The following is a 17,464-nucleotide window of genomic DNA, read 5'->3' as shown; positions in this document are numbered from 1 at the left end:
ATGTTACTCTCCATCGTAGCTTCTATATCAACTATACTTTTGTTTCTACAATTTAGTTGGGTTATTTGGCCAAAAGTTACATTCATTCAAACAAATAACTTCAGTAACAATATCAAGTAACACTTTTAGGCTGGATTCAAGGCTCCTCCCATTGTGTAAAGTCGATATTGAAACAGAGAACAGTATCATCAAAGGAGCCTAAACTCAGAGAAGCTGTTTCTCTGTTGTCTTCTTGGCTCCTTATGTGTCATCCATCCCATCCCGTTTGGTGCACAACTGCTGTTTCCTCTCCACACTAGGAGGTCACCCCTTCCTCCCAACGCCACAGGCACTTCTGTTACTTTTGCATTTTTAAACAGGTCGCCCTCCCAAAATCACATCAGGGCGTGTAATGTGCCACACCTGAAGGGCATTGTTGCTTGGTTTAAAAAGGGCACCTTGATACTTTGCATAATAGCTGTTTTGGAGGAGGGAAAGGTGGGAATATGTAGGAGGTCTAAGGGCAGACGCTGATAATAAGGTTACAGCAAGAGGTTTGTAGTTGCTTGCCAGGGTTACGGATTACGGAGGAAAATAACAGGATTGGCCTTTTTTCCTATTGACCTGTGACAAAAGCTGTAGATTATGTTGGTATAGACCGGTGGTTCGTAACTGGTGTCATCCTTGACCACAAGCCCCAACCTAAATAAGAGTATTATAACAAACCAATAATAATCTAAAATCTTTTGTTGAGTTAGGCATCGAATAAACCTTTAAAACTGGAATCATGGTCAAAACCAGTCGTGTAGAGTAGTGTTTTCATACTTTTAAGGAAGCAAAATATTCAAAAGATGTTCTCTGGAAAAGCCTCGCCTACTGCTCCTACATGTTGCCCAAGTGGCATTGGGGATGGGTCAAATGCAGAGAACAAATTTCATCGATAAAATTGACCTTAACTTTTGGGTACCAACCACTGGAATAGACTAAAAAGCTGGAATAATAAAATTGACTGGTGCATTTGTTATATAATCTTCTGCAATGATGTTTTCAATGAAGGTTCTTGAGTCATCTTCTGTACTCTGTAGTTTAAGTGTCTAACATTCGGCTCTCATCCAAAAGGCTTTGTCAGCGCACTAAGGTTCAGTTCAGCCCACAGGTCAGATTAAGACTACAGGGAAGAGTTCAGCTTGGCTTTGTCCCTCCCCTCTATTAAGAGCTATTCTCCACTGAAGGTAAACATCTTTGTAATTTAAGGCTTTGTAATTCTATGTTCTAACGACCTAACTCACACACAACTTTCAGTCTTAACGGCCCTAATCTCAGCTGATCACTGCTAATTACCTGCCTATTGATCTGTCCTGGGCACATATGACCAGAAGGAAAAATGTACGCACGGTCATTAGTGCCATGGACAATGACTAAGTTATATTATCCGTAACCTGCACACACATATTACCACGACCAAAAACAAAACACAAACAAATCCAATCAACTGAACACACCACGTTACAGCACAACAATGGCCTCATCAAAAAGCGAACAGACACGATGGCACAGCGGTCGCAAGCGAAAAAAAGCAAACATCACTCACCCGTCTGAAGTAACCACCTGCTCAGCAAACTTGTTCACTGCGGTGTTAAATCCGGTTTCCTCGCTCAGCTATTTTCAATGTAGAGTAATGCAAATCCGCGCTACATCCTTCTGTCTTAAAACTCTCTCGCTCGGAGACAAGGAGCTTGCTCGGGAAACGAAATGGTCAGCAGGGCCCTGTGCGTGCTTACAGCCAGGGCATCATCAGTTACACTGGAAATGTTAGCCAGGAAAAGTTCACTGGTTTCACGCAGAAAAACGAACTTCTGCAGTTGTATTCCAGCGTTAGCGGCAGTGGCCTCCATCAGCCACACACGAGGAAGCGTTGCATAAAAATGAAGCCACACACACACAATGACACGGCCCCACGAGATGCGCTATTTCTCCGATAAACAAGACTTTTTCAGCCTGAGAATTAAAGGAGCTATATCATGCTATTTTAGCCATTCCAAAGTTAAGTATAGGCATTTATATGATATATTGTACCTCTACCATTATGGAGCACTCATTTTTGTGATAAATATAAGTGTTTTCTGGAGGTATTTTTCGAACCCGGAAGACACAACGCTTCGATTCAGTTAACTCCGCCCCCTCTCTCCGCGCATACAACTTTACCGTAATATAAATAAACAGCAATAAGTGAAGTCACTTCACGATGCAGTTATACGGAGTTGACATCTGCAACACAGCTTCATAAATGGCTAACACACATGCTAATATGCTAACACACAAGCTAACCCGCGTTTGGATTGACTCACCGCTCTGGTCCATCGCTGTTTACATTATGGGACTCGCGTTGGTTATAAAAGTTAATCCACTTTGATTCTGGCGAAGGTTCACCAAACATCCATCAGTGACAGTCACAGAAAAACACCATTTTGGTGATAGTCGCTGAATCCCGGAGAAAAAAACAGCTAGACGAGTGGCCTCTTCTTGAAAAAGGTTGAATAAACTCCTCGTCCTCGTAGCCAAACGCGCTTCTTTTTCTCCGTGACATTATCGTTAGTTAAGAATGAAGAACAGGTGTCCAGAGTAGGTAACGAGCTCCATCGTCACAGCTGCAGCGCAAACATGACTGATCTGTTCAGACGCGATGTGTTTGTTTTGGCCACAGCTGACCTGGAAGCACCTCGGGCATCCTTTTTTTTGTTTTTTTTTTGTTTTGTTTTTTACTCTTTGTTTCTTTCTTACGACAGAAATAATGAAAACGCTGTTTTACAAATTAAAATCAGGCCGTAAGCATAGAATTAAGACATTACATTACAGACGTCGAGCACTTCCGTTCCGCTGTTACGACACAACTGAACACTCAGTCGTTCACCAGGAGAGGGAGGAGCAGCTGCTCAGAGAGCAGGATTCAGGAGGATTACTGAGAGCTGCGTGAATGAAGCCACAAACCACTCTGGGGGTGTTTTTGATAAGGAAATAGCATAACAACATGGCTAAAAGCACCAAAAAGTTGATTTTGCATGATATAGGACCTTTAAGGCTTTTAAATATACCAATACTGTTATCTAAAACATGGTGAGGCTTCTTCATGATCTCAACTGAACGATTCTGCAAAAAAGCTAATTTATGGGAAACTGAGTCAGTCGACTTGTGTCCCTGGATTCCATGATGGGGCACAATTGCTTCTTTGACTCCTTCAAACCAACGTTTTTCTTTAGCTAAAATTTTGACCTCTTTGTCCTCAAAGGTGTGGTTAGTGGCTTTGAGGTGGAGGTGAACAGCAGACTGCGGGGCCACTTGTGCTTGTGTTGATAAAGCCTCTTCTGTAAAACTTCTTTGGTTTCTCCAATGTAATGTTCTTTAGAGCCTTACTTAGAGGGGAGGGACTAAGCCAAGCTGAACTCCTCCCTGTGGTCTATATCTGATTCAAGAACCTTCATTGAAGATGGACAACTCTTGTTCGACTGAGATCCTACACAGACTTTCTTCTGCAGTGATAGTTTCATTTGATCATATTTATTATACCTTTTTCTTAATCTATTTTTACGCATGCCCTTATAGTCTTATAGTCTTTAAGTTTGTATAGTTTACTATTTATCTCTACCACAAGTTTGCAGACGTTTGCACCAAAGAAATGTCCTAGTTTGTGAAAAATTCTGATTCTCATTCTTTGACTTTTCCTGGCCTGGCATTTGCATTGTGCTGTGTTGTTAAATATTTTTAGGACCTCCCCCTTTCCATTCTGGAGCTATGCTTTCATGACTTACAAGGATGGGTAGATTTCTAAGTAGAAATGAATGTATTTGATGCATCAATAATGTAATCAGCAGTTGTAGTTATGATAGTTATGTAGTAGCAGTTGCAGGTCTTAATGTAGTTGTGTGTACAGTGTTAATGGTGCATGTTACATCCTTGTAATGATATGACCACAGGTTTATAGAGACTTCTCAGAGCTACACAAACCTTCACTTGATTAGTCCGGATTCTGAAATATTGGTCCTGGTTCATCTCTAAATACAACAAAGCAGTGCACAGGCTTTTATCGTTTTTGACTTTTGAGCCGCAGCAACAGCAGCACTACCCTAAAATTGAACCCATCGTTTGATTGCCGTCTCATAAATGACTCCTCTGATTTTCTCCGAGCCTCGAATCTGATATGACAATCACGGTCCCTGCTCTGTGTGATTGTGACTGGTTGCCATAGTTCGTAATTGCGGCCCCATCTAAAATTGCAGTAATTGTTTTGTCGTGGAGTGGAGCCAAAGTGGGGTACAATCTGTCAAGGCCATTTGAGATTCAGGTCACAGCACACAGCACAAATAACATCTCCTATCTGCCGCTCCGTCTTTCTATCAGATGGTCACATATGAGCTAAAGATTGATAGCAACACACTAGATTTCACCGAGCTTTAATAAAACTTTCTCAGGGTAGTTTTTATTCCATAAAAGAAAGACCACTGCCTCGTGAGTCCACATCTTGCAGCTCTGATGTGAACTCCTGCTGTAGTGTTGTGTGTTTTGCATTACCCTTTAGACAGAGATGAAAAAGCACCAGGTGAGATGAAGAGAGGTGGATCTTTTTGCACAGGCGTGAGCTGTGATATACCTCTGCTCTGTCTCACACTTCTCTCTCCTCCCTTCTCATTCCGTTTCAGGCAGGTGCTTTGCTTTCCGAGGAGAGCGAGGCAACGACGAGCCCCCCATCGAGATGATTAAAGTGTCTCACCTCAAGTAAGTTGCCTCTGCACCACCTACGAAAGCAAAACAACATTAGCGCTATTGTTTCCCTTTAACGTAACAAAACAAAAAGCCCCGCGTATCGGGAAAGATACTGTATAGACTCTATAACCAACGCAAACCAAATCTTTGTATATCAGACTGTTATTTTTCTTACACTGGAAATATGGTAAATTCACTCAAGTGAATATATAATATAAAAATGCTTGGACTCAAGTACATGTTGATGCATTAGTTGTATCAAGGTCCTGGCTCTCCATGTCTGCGTAGGGTGTAGGTTTTGTCCGAATGCTCCTCTTTTACCTCTGAAACACTCGGGTACAGGAGGCCAGGACTCGCCTGAAAAAGAGATTCTGAATCTCAGTGACACTTTCCTCTTTAGGTAAAGGTAACAAACATAGATATAAATACTGATTTATTCTCCCTTTAATGTCTCAAATATGCCTAAAATAAGACCCTTATTTGTTGATCATAACAATAATAAGAACTCACTGTCATCTGTAGAAAAAGGTTTGTACAATAAGAGCCAATCCTATTCTCTTTCAAAGACTGAAGACTGGCAGCTTGTGACTTTGAAGGATTTTGTTATTTTTCCCACAAATCAAGTCCATTTTGATGGTAATGGAATATTGTCAAAAGATCTGACAGGCATCAGCATATCTGTCCAGTGTCCATAAATTCCATTCACGCTGTGCAGTCATTAAAACAATGTCGTTTTCCAGTCAAACGATCATTTTCTTCTATTCTTGCATAAAATCCCATTTGTTTTTGTTGAGTGCCCATAAGGTCATCCGATATTTTGACAGTTTTAAACAAATTCCGGTAATTCATCTCTAACCTTCTAGTGACAAGCTAATTAGTGGACTTTGTTACGAATCAATGTTCCCTCTAAGCTGAGCACAAAATATGATTTCATTTATTTAATGATTCAAAACAGTAAGAACATTTTATTTCAAATTATTTCAAATGTTGGCCTGAAGTATAATCTAACCTGTGAATAGACGCACTAACAGTCCTCACGGCGCTGGAAGTGTCTCATGACCTGCTCAGTGTCTCCCATGTCATAGACTCATCCCTTCATTCTTCACCCCCATTCATCTTTGTGGTTTGCTCCCTCCCTCTGTATAGCAGCCCGTGGGTTTGGGCAAAGGCAGTGACATGTGTGGGGGCTCTGTATTTTACAAAGTGCTCAATTCTACAGGAAAGAGGCCGTGTAGACCATTAAATGCAGACTAAAAAAAGTGGATGTGCCCCTCGTTGTAAACATCTCAGCTCTCATCTTCATTTAGAACATTATCCCAAAAAACAAGGCTACCTCTCCACAAAGCAGCATATGTGGTGGTGCACAGACGGCGGTGTGCGGGCGCTTGCTCCACAGCGCGAGTGGTCCACATAACCTCTGATAGTGCGTAGGTCACTCGCAGCTGCTCGGGGACTTTGTGTGTTTGCTCAGTCACATAAAATAATAGAGGAAACATTGGTTACGATGTCTCTGTTTTCTGTTGCACCTTTATATCAACTCAACATTATGCTTTTAGTAGCTGTTTGTTTACTTAATTGCGACACATAACTTTGCACTGACTAGTAAACTAATAGTGTTTACATGTTAAATACCTCTAAACACTGAGCACCGTTTTGTGTACCTTGCTTCCCTGCGGTGCCGCTGCAGGCTGGAGATTGTTGCTCTGAATCGTGTCGTATTGTGGTCCAGGGAGCTTGTTAAAGACTACATTTCCTGCCAATTTCCCACTCCCGAGCTGGTTACATCATTCAGACTGGCCAGAGGTTCTTGTCGTGAAAGGCACAATTACGCCGTACTCCAATTGACAGAGACAGTCGAGCTTTCAAATCTCATCTTTCAGAGATTTATTTAGGCTTGTTACATGTGGGAATCATTCAAACACAGCTGCACTAGATGATCAGCTGGACAATAAAGTGTCAACAAGAATGTGTAATACTGTACAACACGTCCCATCAGTACTGCATACTTTGTTTTTCCTCTGTCCTCTGTCTAATTTACTGCATTTACAGACCAGCAGAAGGTTTCGTCATCATTGTAGTGTGCTATAGACTGGTGCTATGTGATTGAAAAAAGCATAATACCCCCTCTTTAATATTACAAACATTTAGCGCACACACAGAGCCACAGAGAGCAGCGATATCCTCCATGTGAATTGCCTTGTATTGACTAAGCCCGTTGTCATTTTCTCCCATCTTCAGACAGTACCTGGTGGTGGTGTTCAGAGACAAGCCTCTGGAGCTGTGGGACATCCGCACCGGGACACTTCTGAGGGAAATGGCCAAGAACTTCCCCACTGTCACGGCACTGGTAAAAGCTGCAATCTTCAAACTACCAACTTAGTTTGAGCTCCTCTATACTTTGCACAGTACAATATGAACAATCTTGACACATTTCTCTCTGCTTTGTGCTTAGATAATGTATTTTTCCCCATTGCTTGTACTTTCTGTCAGATTCTTAGTGACTGCATAGAAAACACTTCCTTCCAACTGTCGCTAGATAAACGCAGAGCTAAGCAAAGAACACTGAATGAGTGACAGGAATAACTTCACTCAGAGCATTTCATAACTTTTGCTCATTTATTTATACAACTAGCTACGTTCAGACTGCTGGTTGTTTTTGGGCTACAGTCTTTTTTAGGGGCAGTGGTAGCGATGTCTGTACAAATAGCTGTGGAGTACAGCGGTGGATAGTGAGGGGACGGCTTCCCTCACACAGACTTCACACACTTCTTTTATAACAGAACAGGAACTGGGAGAACAGGTTGTTTTCCTTCCTGCTCCCATCTACTATCGCAGAATGAGTGGCATAGTGTATTGATGACATATAGGTCTGATGAAGTCACTTTGCAGAAGATCAGATGTGTATTGAAAGTGGCCTATTTGGCTGTGTCATGTAAATATCAAATACAGGTCACATATAGGCAACAAAAAAAAGGTTTTAGGTAACTTTGGCCTGCCGTCTGAGCGGTCACTGGCTAATATATTGCTCTTTTGTTTTGCGGATACTAAACTGTCTGCATCATGTCCTTTATATCAATACAATTACGAGAAAGGTACTACTTTTGCATCACATCAGCAGTTACCATTTCCTTTTAAACAGACCATCTGTTGATGCCACAATAACACACACACACACCGATGATTTCCCCTTTCCTAATGGCCTTGTGCATTTTGTGTCACTTCCTCATTCACGTGTTTGTGTGGGCAATTTTAGAGATTAGTCCTTAAAAAAATCTCCAGACTCAGCAGCGGAGAGCGCAGGCGGGCAGCTTCATTAGGCCAAAGAAACGCTCATAAAAGAAGAGTTATGCGGGACAAACTTTACAGTGTGGCAGTAAAACTCCCCCCAGCGGCGTGAATAAACCCGGCAATAACCTTAATAATGCATGCTGGCCTTCCCAAGACCCATACTGTTGTCTTATTCCCACATTGATTTCAATCCAAGTCATACAACATTAGTGCTAGAAGCTCTGGGTAATGACTGCTCTTTGTGCCCCTCCATCTTTTACTATGTGTATTTTATGTACTGTGCAATTTATTCCTACAGTGTATTGTAAACTCCAAAACTCTTCATTGGTATTTCTATTTATTGTTTGGTGTTTATTGAGTGCTCCAAGGAAGAAACATGGGTGAAGTGAGACGCTACTGGAATTCATTTTGATGCACAACAAAGAATCATTGTTCAGAATATGGGGCTTTATCTTGTGAGAAAATGGAATATAGTGTTATGAATAATTGATAGTGTTTCCCACAGATTTCAGATGAGCCTGTGGTAGTACAGGCGATCCTTGTTGGAATGAAATTATCTTTTGCGATATTTTTGAGAGAAATATCGCCCTTTGCCTGTTTTCAAGCTTTCTCTAATAATTTTAACAATATAGTTTTGTTTGTGGTAATCCAAGAAGATTCAGTGTATTGTCAAGCTCGTTTTTAGACCATGGGTGAGAAGAGTAATCGCAGGTTTATCAGTAAGAATTGTTTGTGTGTGTGTGAAACAGGAGTGGTCCCCGTCCCACAACCTGAAAAGCCTGAAGAAGAAGCAAATCGCCGCCAGAGAAGCCATGGCCCGACAGACGGTGTCTGACGCCGAGCAGAGCAGCGTGGAGTCCTCGGTCATCAGGTCAGCACTAGACTTTTGCAGATACATTAGAGGTTTTTTTTAGCGTTTCCAAATGCCACAGTACAATCTTCTGTTTTACGAAATGACTGGACTTGTGTTTAAACGAGAACCTGATGTTTTACTCTTCATCCAGGGTGCTTTTCGTGGCTTATCGAAAACAATGCTGCAGCGAGCCGTAATTGAAGCTCAAAGCTGTCCAAAGAAATACTGGAGTGTGTGGCCTTTTTGTGTTGCCGACTTTTTTCCCTCTTTGCCCGGCACAATGTTTTGGTCATTAAAAGCGTATTGTGTTTTGTTTCATTCATGCCTAAGCTATCTTGTTTTCTCATTAAACGTGAAGCAGCCCTGTTGTTTATATCTGGGTTTTGCGAATGCTGGTCCAAAATGTACTGAAAAATCGTGTTATTTCATTTGCTCTGTCATCACCTTTGAGAATTAAGGGAATTATAGCCACAGCTGTGTCTAATTCCATTGTGTTGTTTGTGCGATTCTCCCGATGCAGCCTTCTCCAGGACGCGGAGAGCAAGTCTGAGACGAGCCAGGCCATTTCAGCCCGAGAGCACTTTGTATTCACAGACACAGATGGACAGGTGTACCACATCACAGTGGAGGGCAACACTGTCAAAGACGGAGCACGGATTCCCCCCGATGTGAGTGCAAAAAGTGTCTTTACAAAAGTGACAAACATTTATTCAAACAGTCAGTTTTGTTATTTTGATATCAGGGCACAGCAACCTAATCTTCTGCAATCTACTTGATCTTAAACTTTAAGTTCTACAGTCGGGTATAAATCTAAAATTGTGCTTTCGCATACTCCTTCACCCTCTCAGTTCTCAACGGGATCTATGTAAAAATCCATCCTGAAAGATGTTGTGTTTCTTTAACAGTGGGACATACACAGGCTTATATATACATATATATACAGGCTTTGTGCATTCAATGTTTGCATAACTGGACACGGAACGATCTCAAAGAAAATCCACCAGCTACAAGCCCAATCTTTTACTGCCAAATCATACTGAGGTTAGCACGTTCTGAAGGCTAGATATGGATTTGTTTAATATGAAATTGTGTGCGGCAAGCCCCTATAGGAATGGGCAACGTGAGGGGGCCAAGTACAAGCAATTATTCTCTGACCGACATCATTTTGAACATGAATGCTCCGATTATAGAAATTCAAATATTCCTTGAGGAAACCCTCTCCGACCACTGTGTTAGGTCTATATGTATGACAATATGAATAATAGTAAAAAGTCAACCTTGAGTTCTGCCCACAGTGTCTGGGGATGTTCGGCTCTTTATTGGCTGTATAAGGAAAAAATCTGTCCCATTTGATCATAAACAACGTACAGAGATCATGCACTGCACTAGATTATGGCTTAATGGCTTGTTTCCATCCGTAGTCTTATTTCAAATGCAAAAGTTAAAACATAAGATAAAGGTTAAGATTTATTAACTTTATTAATAAATTATTAAACTGAGAGCTGAACTTTAAACAACAAATAAATGCTGTTGTCAAAGCCAGTTTTTTCCAGCTGCGCCTTTTGACCAAAGTTAAACCCTTTCTCTTGCGCCAAGACCTCGAGAAGGCAACGCACGCGTTCATCAGTTCTCGGTTGGGCTACTGCAACGCTCTCTACTCTGGCCTCCCACAGTCGTCACTCCACCGGTTACAGTTAGTGCAGAATGCAGCAGCCCGTCTTCACATCACTCCCGTCCTCTCCTCCCTGCACTGGCTCCCGATCCGTTTTCGGATTGATTTCAAAATTTTAATGTTTGTTTTTAAAGCCCTTCATGGTCTCGCTCCGTTATATCTAACTGAGTTGGTGACCGTACATCGCCCCAGCAGAGCTCTCCGGTCTGCCGATCAAATGGTTCTGGACGTGCCCAGGTCCCAGTACAAACAGTGGGGCGATCGTTCTTTCAGGGTTGTAGCGCCTAAACTGTGGAACAGCCTGCCCCTTAGTCTGCGTGTTCTCACAGAGCTGTCCCTCTTTAAGTCTAGATTGAAGAAACTAGCTTTTAAGACTTAGATCGCACTTATTTGATTGATTGATTTTTTAATATTGTTTTATCTTTCTGTGAAGCCCTTTGGTCTTCCTTGTGTTGTTGTAAGGTGCTATATAAATAAACTTTGATTGATTGATTGATTGATTAGTCCCTGTAGGGAAATTCATTCTCTGTGCCTGACCCATCCTCAATGCTGCTGGGGCGACCGGTAGGAGCAGTGAGCTGCCAGCAAACACCTGGCCAGAGGTTTAACCTATTGTACGTATTTTTAGTGGTTAGGGGAAACCAGAGCACCCGGAGGAAACCTACGCAGACACGGGGAGAGCATGCAAAGTCCACACAGAAAGGCCCCGTCCCTGGTGGGAAACGAACCCGGACCTTCTAGCTGTGAAGTACAAGCGCTAAACGCTGTACTACCATGCGGCCCCAGAAATATTTTATTTAGTACTGTAGGTATTGTTGTAGTGTAATTAACATAAGTGCAAGCCTTAGAATATTTTACTACAAAAGTAGCACCAAAGGTTGTCAAATAATAATGCAAGGATGTATTTTCTTCATAATGCACCATACACTGAGTCATGTTATGGGACATATTTCACTGAGCTATAGCTCTCGCGAAGCTTATCTTTTTCATAACTTGCTCAATATTGCTCCCAGACTGAGTTGTGGCGTATAGTAGTAAAACTTTCCGCTGCCGTGGGCTGTGATGGAGAATGGCACAATGTTATTTCCTATCCTTCATATTTATCTGCTACTGTAACTTATTTTGAGGCGCCCAACTGTTGACATTGTTAGACGTCGGACTGGCAGAGTGCGGACAGCCACTGTCAAATATCTGATTTCGGAGTCCATCATTGAGTCTGTCTATTCTGTGTTTAGCCTCTATTCAAATGCCGCACACAGTCTACACAGTCTTTGGAGGTTTTCCCAGACATTTATACAGCCTTATCTCTAAGACAGCTGTAGATTCATTGCTGCTGGATTTGCATAGCCCAAAGGTTTATGGTGCTTTCAGGATGATCGAGCATCTTCATCTCCCTGTCAAGGAACTGATTGAAACTCCCTTAAAAAGTTTTGTCCCATCAACTTTAATCTAGCTCTAATATACACTCTCAGATACTTAATGCTAGTGTGCTCTCTCTGTCTGGCTCCTACTCAGAGGATACAAACTTGTTTACTCCTGTCACCACTTTTTGAAATTGTGTATATTTAATGTTGCACTCCATCATAAATTGACAGACTGGATGGTGTGTTTTTTATGTGGTGTCAATTCTGTTTCTGTCATGACAGGCTTTGTCAATCAGACACTTTTTTATGATGGCAGAGTCTGTTAAATGTTAAATTTATTAGAATAAATCATATCTGTGTGTGTCTTCAACAGCAAATGGACTGAGATTATTGTTGATAAATTATGAATAGTATTAAGAGTATTGAAAGAGGAGTTGTTATTATTACCAGTATAGATAATTCACACAGCAAGAATGGATTTCATAAGATAACTGAGCTTAGAAGCTAGGCCTAGAACTGTAGGCATGTTGCTAGTAACAATTAAAGTCTTATGTATTTCACCATCACTTTTAAATGGCACAGGATTTGCGTTATTCCTCCTGAGGTAGATCTGGCAAAGCGCCGGTTGTTTTCTTTCAGCTCAGTGGTGAAACTGAGCACTGTGACTCATTTGCTTGGCCCTGGCCCTGGATGAGAGACAAAGAATCCTCAACAACTGAACCCTTTGATAACTGTTGATATGATCATTCTTAACGACCAAGAACTTACACAAATACTGTTTAACATTGAATATTAGAATGACACAAATAATGTTAAATGCTTTACTTAGTTTGACTTCAGTTGCATGACAAGATTATTAAAAAGCAGGCACATTTACTTGGACTTGGCAAAGTTACTTTCACACTGCATGATTCTGACCAACTTTGTCTGCCTCAAAAGGGAATTAAAGCTCATATCTTGTTAGCCGGGTATAATATGCCCATCACCTTCATATTTGCTGAATATGGACTAATATGCTGAGCTAATAACGTATGGAAACAACACACTGTTCTCCTCCAGAGCCTGTAATGAGTTTTCACTCTGACATTTTCTCCCTTGTTGGAATGATTTTATTTTACAGCGATCTAACTCAAAATCCAATACAAACATTTGGGTGAGAAATTGTTGTTTGTGTTGTATTGATTGTCATCATCATCAAACATTATGTAAGAAGCACAGACACGGAGCTCATAGTTTGTCTTCATTATTTCCCTGTAATTCTGTAACGTGGATTGGTGTCACAGGGAAGTATGGGGAGCATCGCCTGCATTGCCTGGAAAGGAGACACTCTGGTGCTCGGGGATGTGGACGGCAATCTGAACTTCTGGGATCTCAAAGCTCGTTTGTCAAGGTACAATGATTATGGTTTCTGTTTCGGGATTTTGGCAGTAGTTTTCTGTTGCTTATACCCATTCAGGAGGTTTTTTACTCAGATGGCAAGGTTACTATGTTCAGTCAGCAAACAGATTTGTGATATTATGTTCATCAATAAATGGCCATGACGTCACTTGCTCCGCGGTGTGTTTGAGGACGCATAAACATGGTTTGTAGGCACAGCGGATCTGGCCATGTTAATTTGTTTGTTATCCAAAGCCAACGGAGCCAACATGTTTACAGCATAATTGTTTTAATATGGAAGAGAGCCAGGTTCTTTGGGGCTATAGTCTCATGTGGGGCAGTTGCACGGATATATGTATAGAGAATCCTCAAGCTGTGGAGTTCAATGGTGGATTGTGAGGTGAGCGGCTCCATTCACAGTTAAGTCATAACAACTGAACATGCTGTTTTCCGTCCCGCCAGCTTTATTCCACTAGCTTTATTGCTAGATCCATTCTATTGATGAATAAGATTTTATTGCACCTTGTAATTTGTTGTGTATGTGGTTTAGTTTTGTTCTAAACCTAGGGCAGTCTCTAATGATGATTTTATATGGCTATATATTTTCTTTATAGTTTGTACTTTTTGTGTTTTATGTTTTGTGTCTAATTGTAAGCCAACACTCAACTGCAAACCATTTCTACCTATGAGTATAAATAAGCTTACTCTAATTTTACGTGGGATGATAAACCTTTATCGTGTATCGATGAAGTGCAGGTCACATGGTATGGTTTTATTTAGACAGGGACAGAGCACAATTTAACATTGACCTGGATTAGATTTTACACATAAACCACAATTATGCCTTTCTTTATAGGGTGTGTTAAGGTTTAGGGCAATGCCTTGTGTTACACCAGTGAACAAAGGTCTATATTTTCCTTGTGTTTTTATGGAATTACATCTTGCATACTTACATGTCTTCAGTACAAATAGTATTCTGTCATTACTGCAGCTGAGCGCTCATGGATCATAATATTTGTTTAAGTCAGTGTGTTTTGTGTGTAACAGGGGCATACCAACGCACAGAGGCTGGGTGAAGAAAATCCGCTTTGCCCCGGGAAAAGGAAACCAGAAACTGCTGGTGATGTACACAGATGGAGCCGAGGTGTGGGACACCAAAGAGGTAATGCCATCACACCAGTGCTTTGGCAGTCGCATATGGACATTATATCCACATGATGAAGCCCCATTGTGCAGCACTAGATTAAGCGCCATAACCGCGATGAGCAGGGAGCATCTGTAACAGTCTGCTGGTTCAGGGCAATGGTTTACAGCCCTCATCACATTTACTATGGCAGAATGAATATGTTTCCTCCGTGCTCTAATCACTGGGGTTTGAATCACTTGCTAAGCTGTGTCTTTGAAGCTAATGATATTCTCTGCAGTGTACTCATGGGAAAGATGTCTTGTTGAAAGAATAGGTTGACCACGAACTCATTACCTATATGGCATATTATACTGCAGATTATGAGATATTGTAGTTAGTAAATCTGCTAGGGCTACTTTTCTGCCAAGGCTATTAAGACACACAGTCAGGTAGTTAGAAAATTGATTTCACATTCTCTAACAATCTGTGTCTTACTGTGTGTCTTAAGAGCTGCTGTAACAAGTGAATTTCTCCTCTGAGCTTTGCGTTTAATGAGACTTTCTTGCCTGTTGCTTTTTCAAAGAACATGTGTTCTTAAAGAGTCTGTGAAATGATCTAGTATGTGTAATATTTGCCCCAGTTTCTAATTGTATATCATGTCGTAAACCAGACTTACTATTATATTCTATATCCTGAACGGTGTCTTCCTGAGGGAGCCCACTGAGGCTTTAAATGTAAAATAAGATGAATGTGGACATGCATAGATGCTTCAGGACATTATGGTACATCTGGCAGAGAGAGGAGGGCGGTCCTGTTGGAGCACTAGCGTCTTGTTAAATGGATGGATAGGTTTCCTTCAGATAAGATGCCGCCGGAAAAGCCAGAACACAGACCTGCAGGGGGATGGCGTAACAGCTTGAGTGTAGAAACAGTAAGGGGAAAGGTAAAGCCAGGGGAGGATGGAGCTCGGAAATGCTCCACTGATCTCCTGACTTCGGGGCGCCGCGTCAAATCCCACCCACACCTGTGAAAATCCTTGGAGAAGAATCAAGCAACAGGGGGCTTTTTCTCACTCCCATCTGATAAAAATGGAATAAAAATTGGAAAGTGGATAAAAATGGTAGAATGGTTGCAATTATCAAGACGCAAAGGCTGCAGGCATTTTGGCAGTGGTATATAGTTGGCAGTCGACAAAATCCTATCTCCATGGAGTAATACTTGTGTATTAACCTGGAAACCTTGTAGTTGGACACCAAAAACATTGTCTGAAATGCAAGGAATTCTTTCATTAGTTTAACAGTTTATATTTCAGTCTTCTCTCTAATGTACATCTGATTCAAACTTGGAAAAAATACAGCAAAACCACGTCAATGTCATGGTTCGAGAAGTTGTTTTTCTATTAAATGATGCTTTACTCCTCATTATGTCATGTTTTTTTAGAATGTATAGAAGTATAAAGGAAATTTGTCCTTCAAGTTGGTGTATTAGGAAAAAGGGACAAATGATAAAAGGAAGCCAAAAATCGATAACATTGTAATCTAGTACAAGGCTGATTGGGATATATAACACAGTCTTTTATCTCTAAATTGCCTTTACTTAACTTGCGGTCATAAATTATGCATTAGAAGCACAACACCATCTTTGATTCAGCGCGTGTTTTGTTTGTCCTCTGTCTGCTGCAGGTCCAGATGGTGAGCAGCATGAGGATCGGGCGAAATGTAAACTACAGGATTCTGGACATCGACTGGTGCACTTCAGATAAAGTGGTGCTGGCCTCAGATGACGGCTGCATCAGGGTGTTGGAGATGGCCATGAAGTCTGCCAGTTATCGCATGGACGAGCAGGACCTGACGGGTGAGATCTCTCATACACTTCTTTAAGTCAAATGAATAAATGATCACAGTTTACCACTTTTCTACCTCTGCCGGGCGCTCAAAGCACTTTACATCGAGGAACCATTTACCCGTTTTACTGCGTCATTCATTAACCAGTGTATGCAGACAGTGGGTGCAATGAGAGTTACGTGAACCAACATGAGTGGAAAGCAATTCGTTTTTCTCCATTCAGTGATGAGCAAAGCCACATATATCATGAGAACACACGTCATGGTTCTCCTAACATCCGCCTTAACCAAGCACATTTTCTCCAGTTCGGCTTCACCTAAATTTAAAAGCTTGTCGCATCAAAATAGCAAGGATGACAGGGCAGCAATAAAGCATCAAAAGAGTGACAAAAATGCCACAAAACAGGTGACACAAAAGTGATGAAAAGGCAACATGATTGGTTTGTTCACAAAAAGCGGCAAAAACACAACAAAAAAAAGCATCAAAAGAGCAACAAAACAGGCGACATAAAGGGGATGAAAAAGGAAAGAATCTCAAATTATTATTTGATTTCATCTTTTCTAGATAGATAGATAGATAGATAGATAGATAGATAGATAGATAGATAGATAGATAGGCAACTTATTATGTACATAAAGAAATGAATAAACCACGCATTTATTGGTAAAAAAAAAGATGATCAAACTTTACAATTCACTGTTAGAAGTCCAGCTATGCCACCGCTGCCTCAAATCAAATCCACATGGTCTAAATAGCGATCAATAGTGTTCCATCCTCAAAGGTTTAAACTCTTCATCCCCGTGCGCGCATCCTGGTCCTCTGAGGCTCCCCGCGTGTTTCGGTTTTGCCCTGCAAGTTAACGCAACTTTGTTGCTGATTTTACACGTCAAATCACCAGGTCCTCTCCTCTAGCTACCGCATGTGCCATCCTGCGCCTCCTGTTTGTTTGGGCCGAGTGTTTCCCTGGGATTGACCTGACAGGCGCTGCAGCATTGCGCTGTCCAATTTTTTTCCCAGAATGCGACAGGACTGGCCAATTCACCTCAATTAAAACGCACCACGTGATTTTCGTGATCGACCTTTGTTAAAATCACGATTAGATTAAAATTCGATTAATTGCCCAGCCCTACTTTTACACTAATTATGAACATTTTAAATAAATAACAAACTCTCCATTTCAGTATCAATTTGCACAAAAATCTT

At 41.3% G+C, this 17,464-nt stretch overlaps 1 protein-coding gene across 1 annotated transcript in view; it reads left to right on the top strand.

Annotated features, from left to right (window-relative positions):
• The window catches only part of wdr11 (WD repeat domain 11), a 79,053-nt gene that overhangs the window by 43,296 nt on the left and 18,293 nt on the right, over window positions 1-17,464 (top strand). Inside the window, exons 13-19 of the mRNA XM_079559709.1 lie at window positions 4,674-4,749; window positions 6,976-7,084; window positions 8,775-8,896; window positions 9,399-9,546; window positions 13,198-13,304; window positions 14,339-14,453; window positions 16,100-16,271. Coding sequence (XP_079415835.1) covers window positions 4,674-4,749; window positions 6,976-7,084; window positions 8,775-8,896; window positions 9,399-9,546; window positions 13,198-13,304; window positions 14,339-14,453; window positions 16,100-16,271 — 849 coding nt within the window. The remainder of the gene's footprint in view (window positions 1-4,673; window positions 4,750-6,975; window positions 7,085-8,774; window positions 8,897-9,398; window positions 9,547-13,197; window positions 13,305-14,338; window positions 14,454-16,099; window positions 16,272-17,464) is intronic.

This window comes from Gobius niger (genome assembly GCF_951799975.1).
Source record: "Gobius niger genome assembly, chromosome: 7".
Classification (NCBI taxonomy): domain Eukaryota; kingdom Metazoa; phylum Chordata; class Actinopteri; order Gobiiformes; family Gobiidae; genus Gobius; species Gobius niger.
The sequence above is the reverse complement of the archived record's forward strand: the minus strand, read 5'-3'. Positions and strand labels throughout refer to the sequence as shown.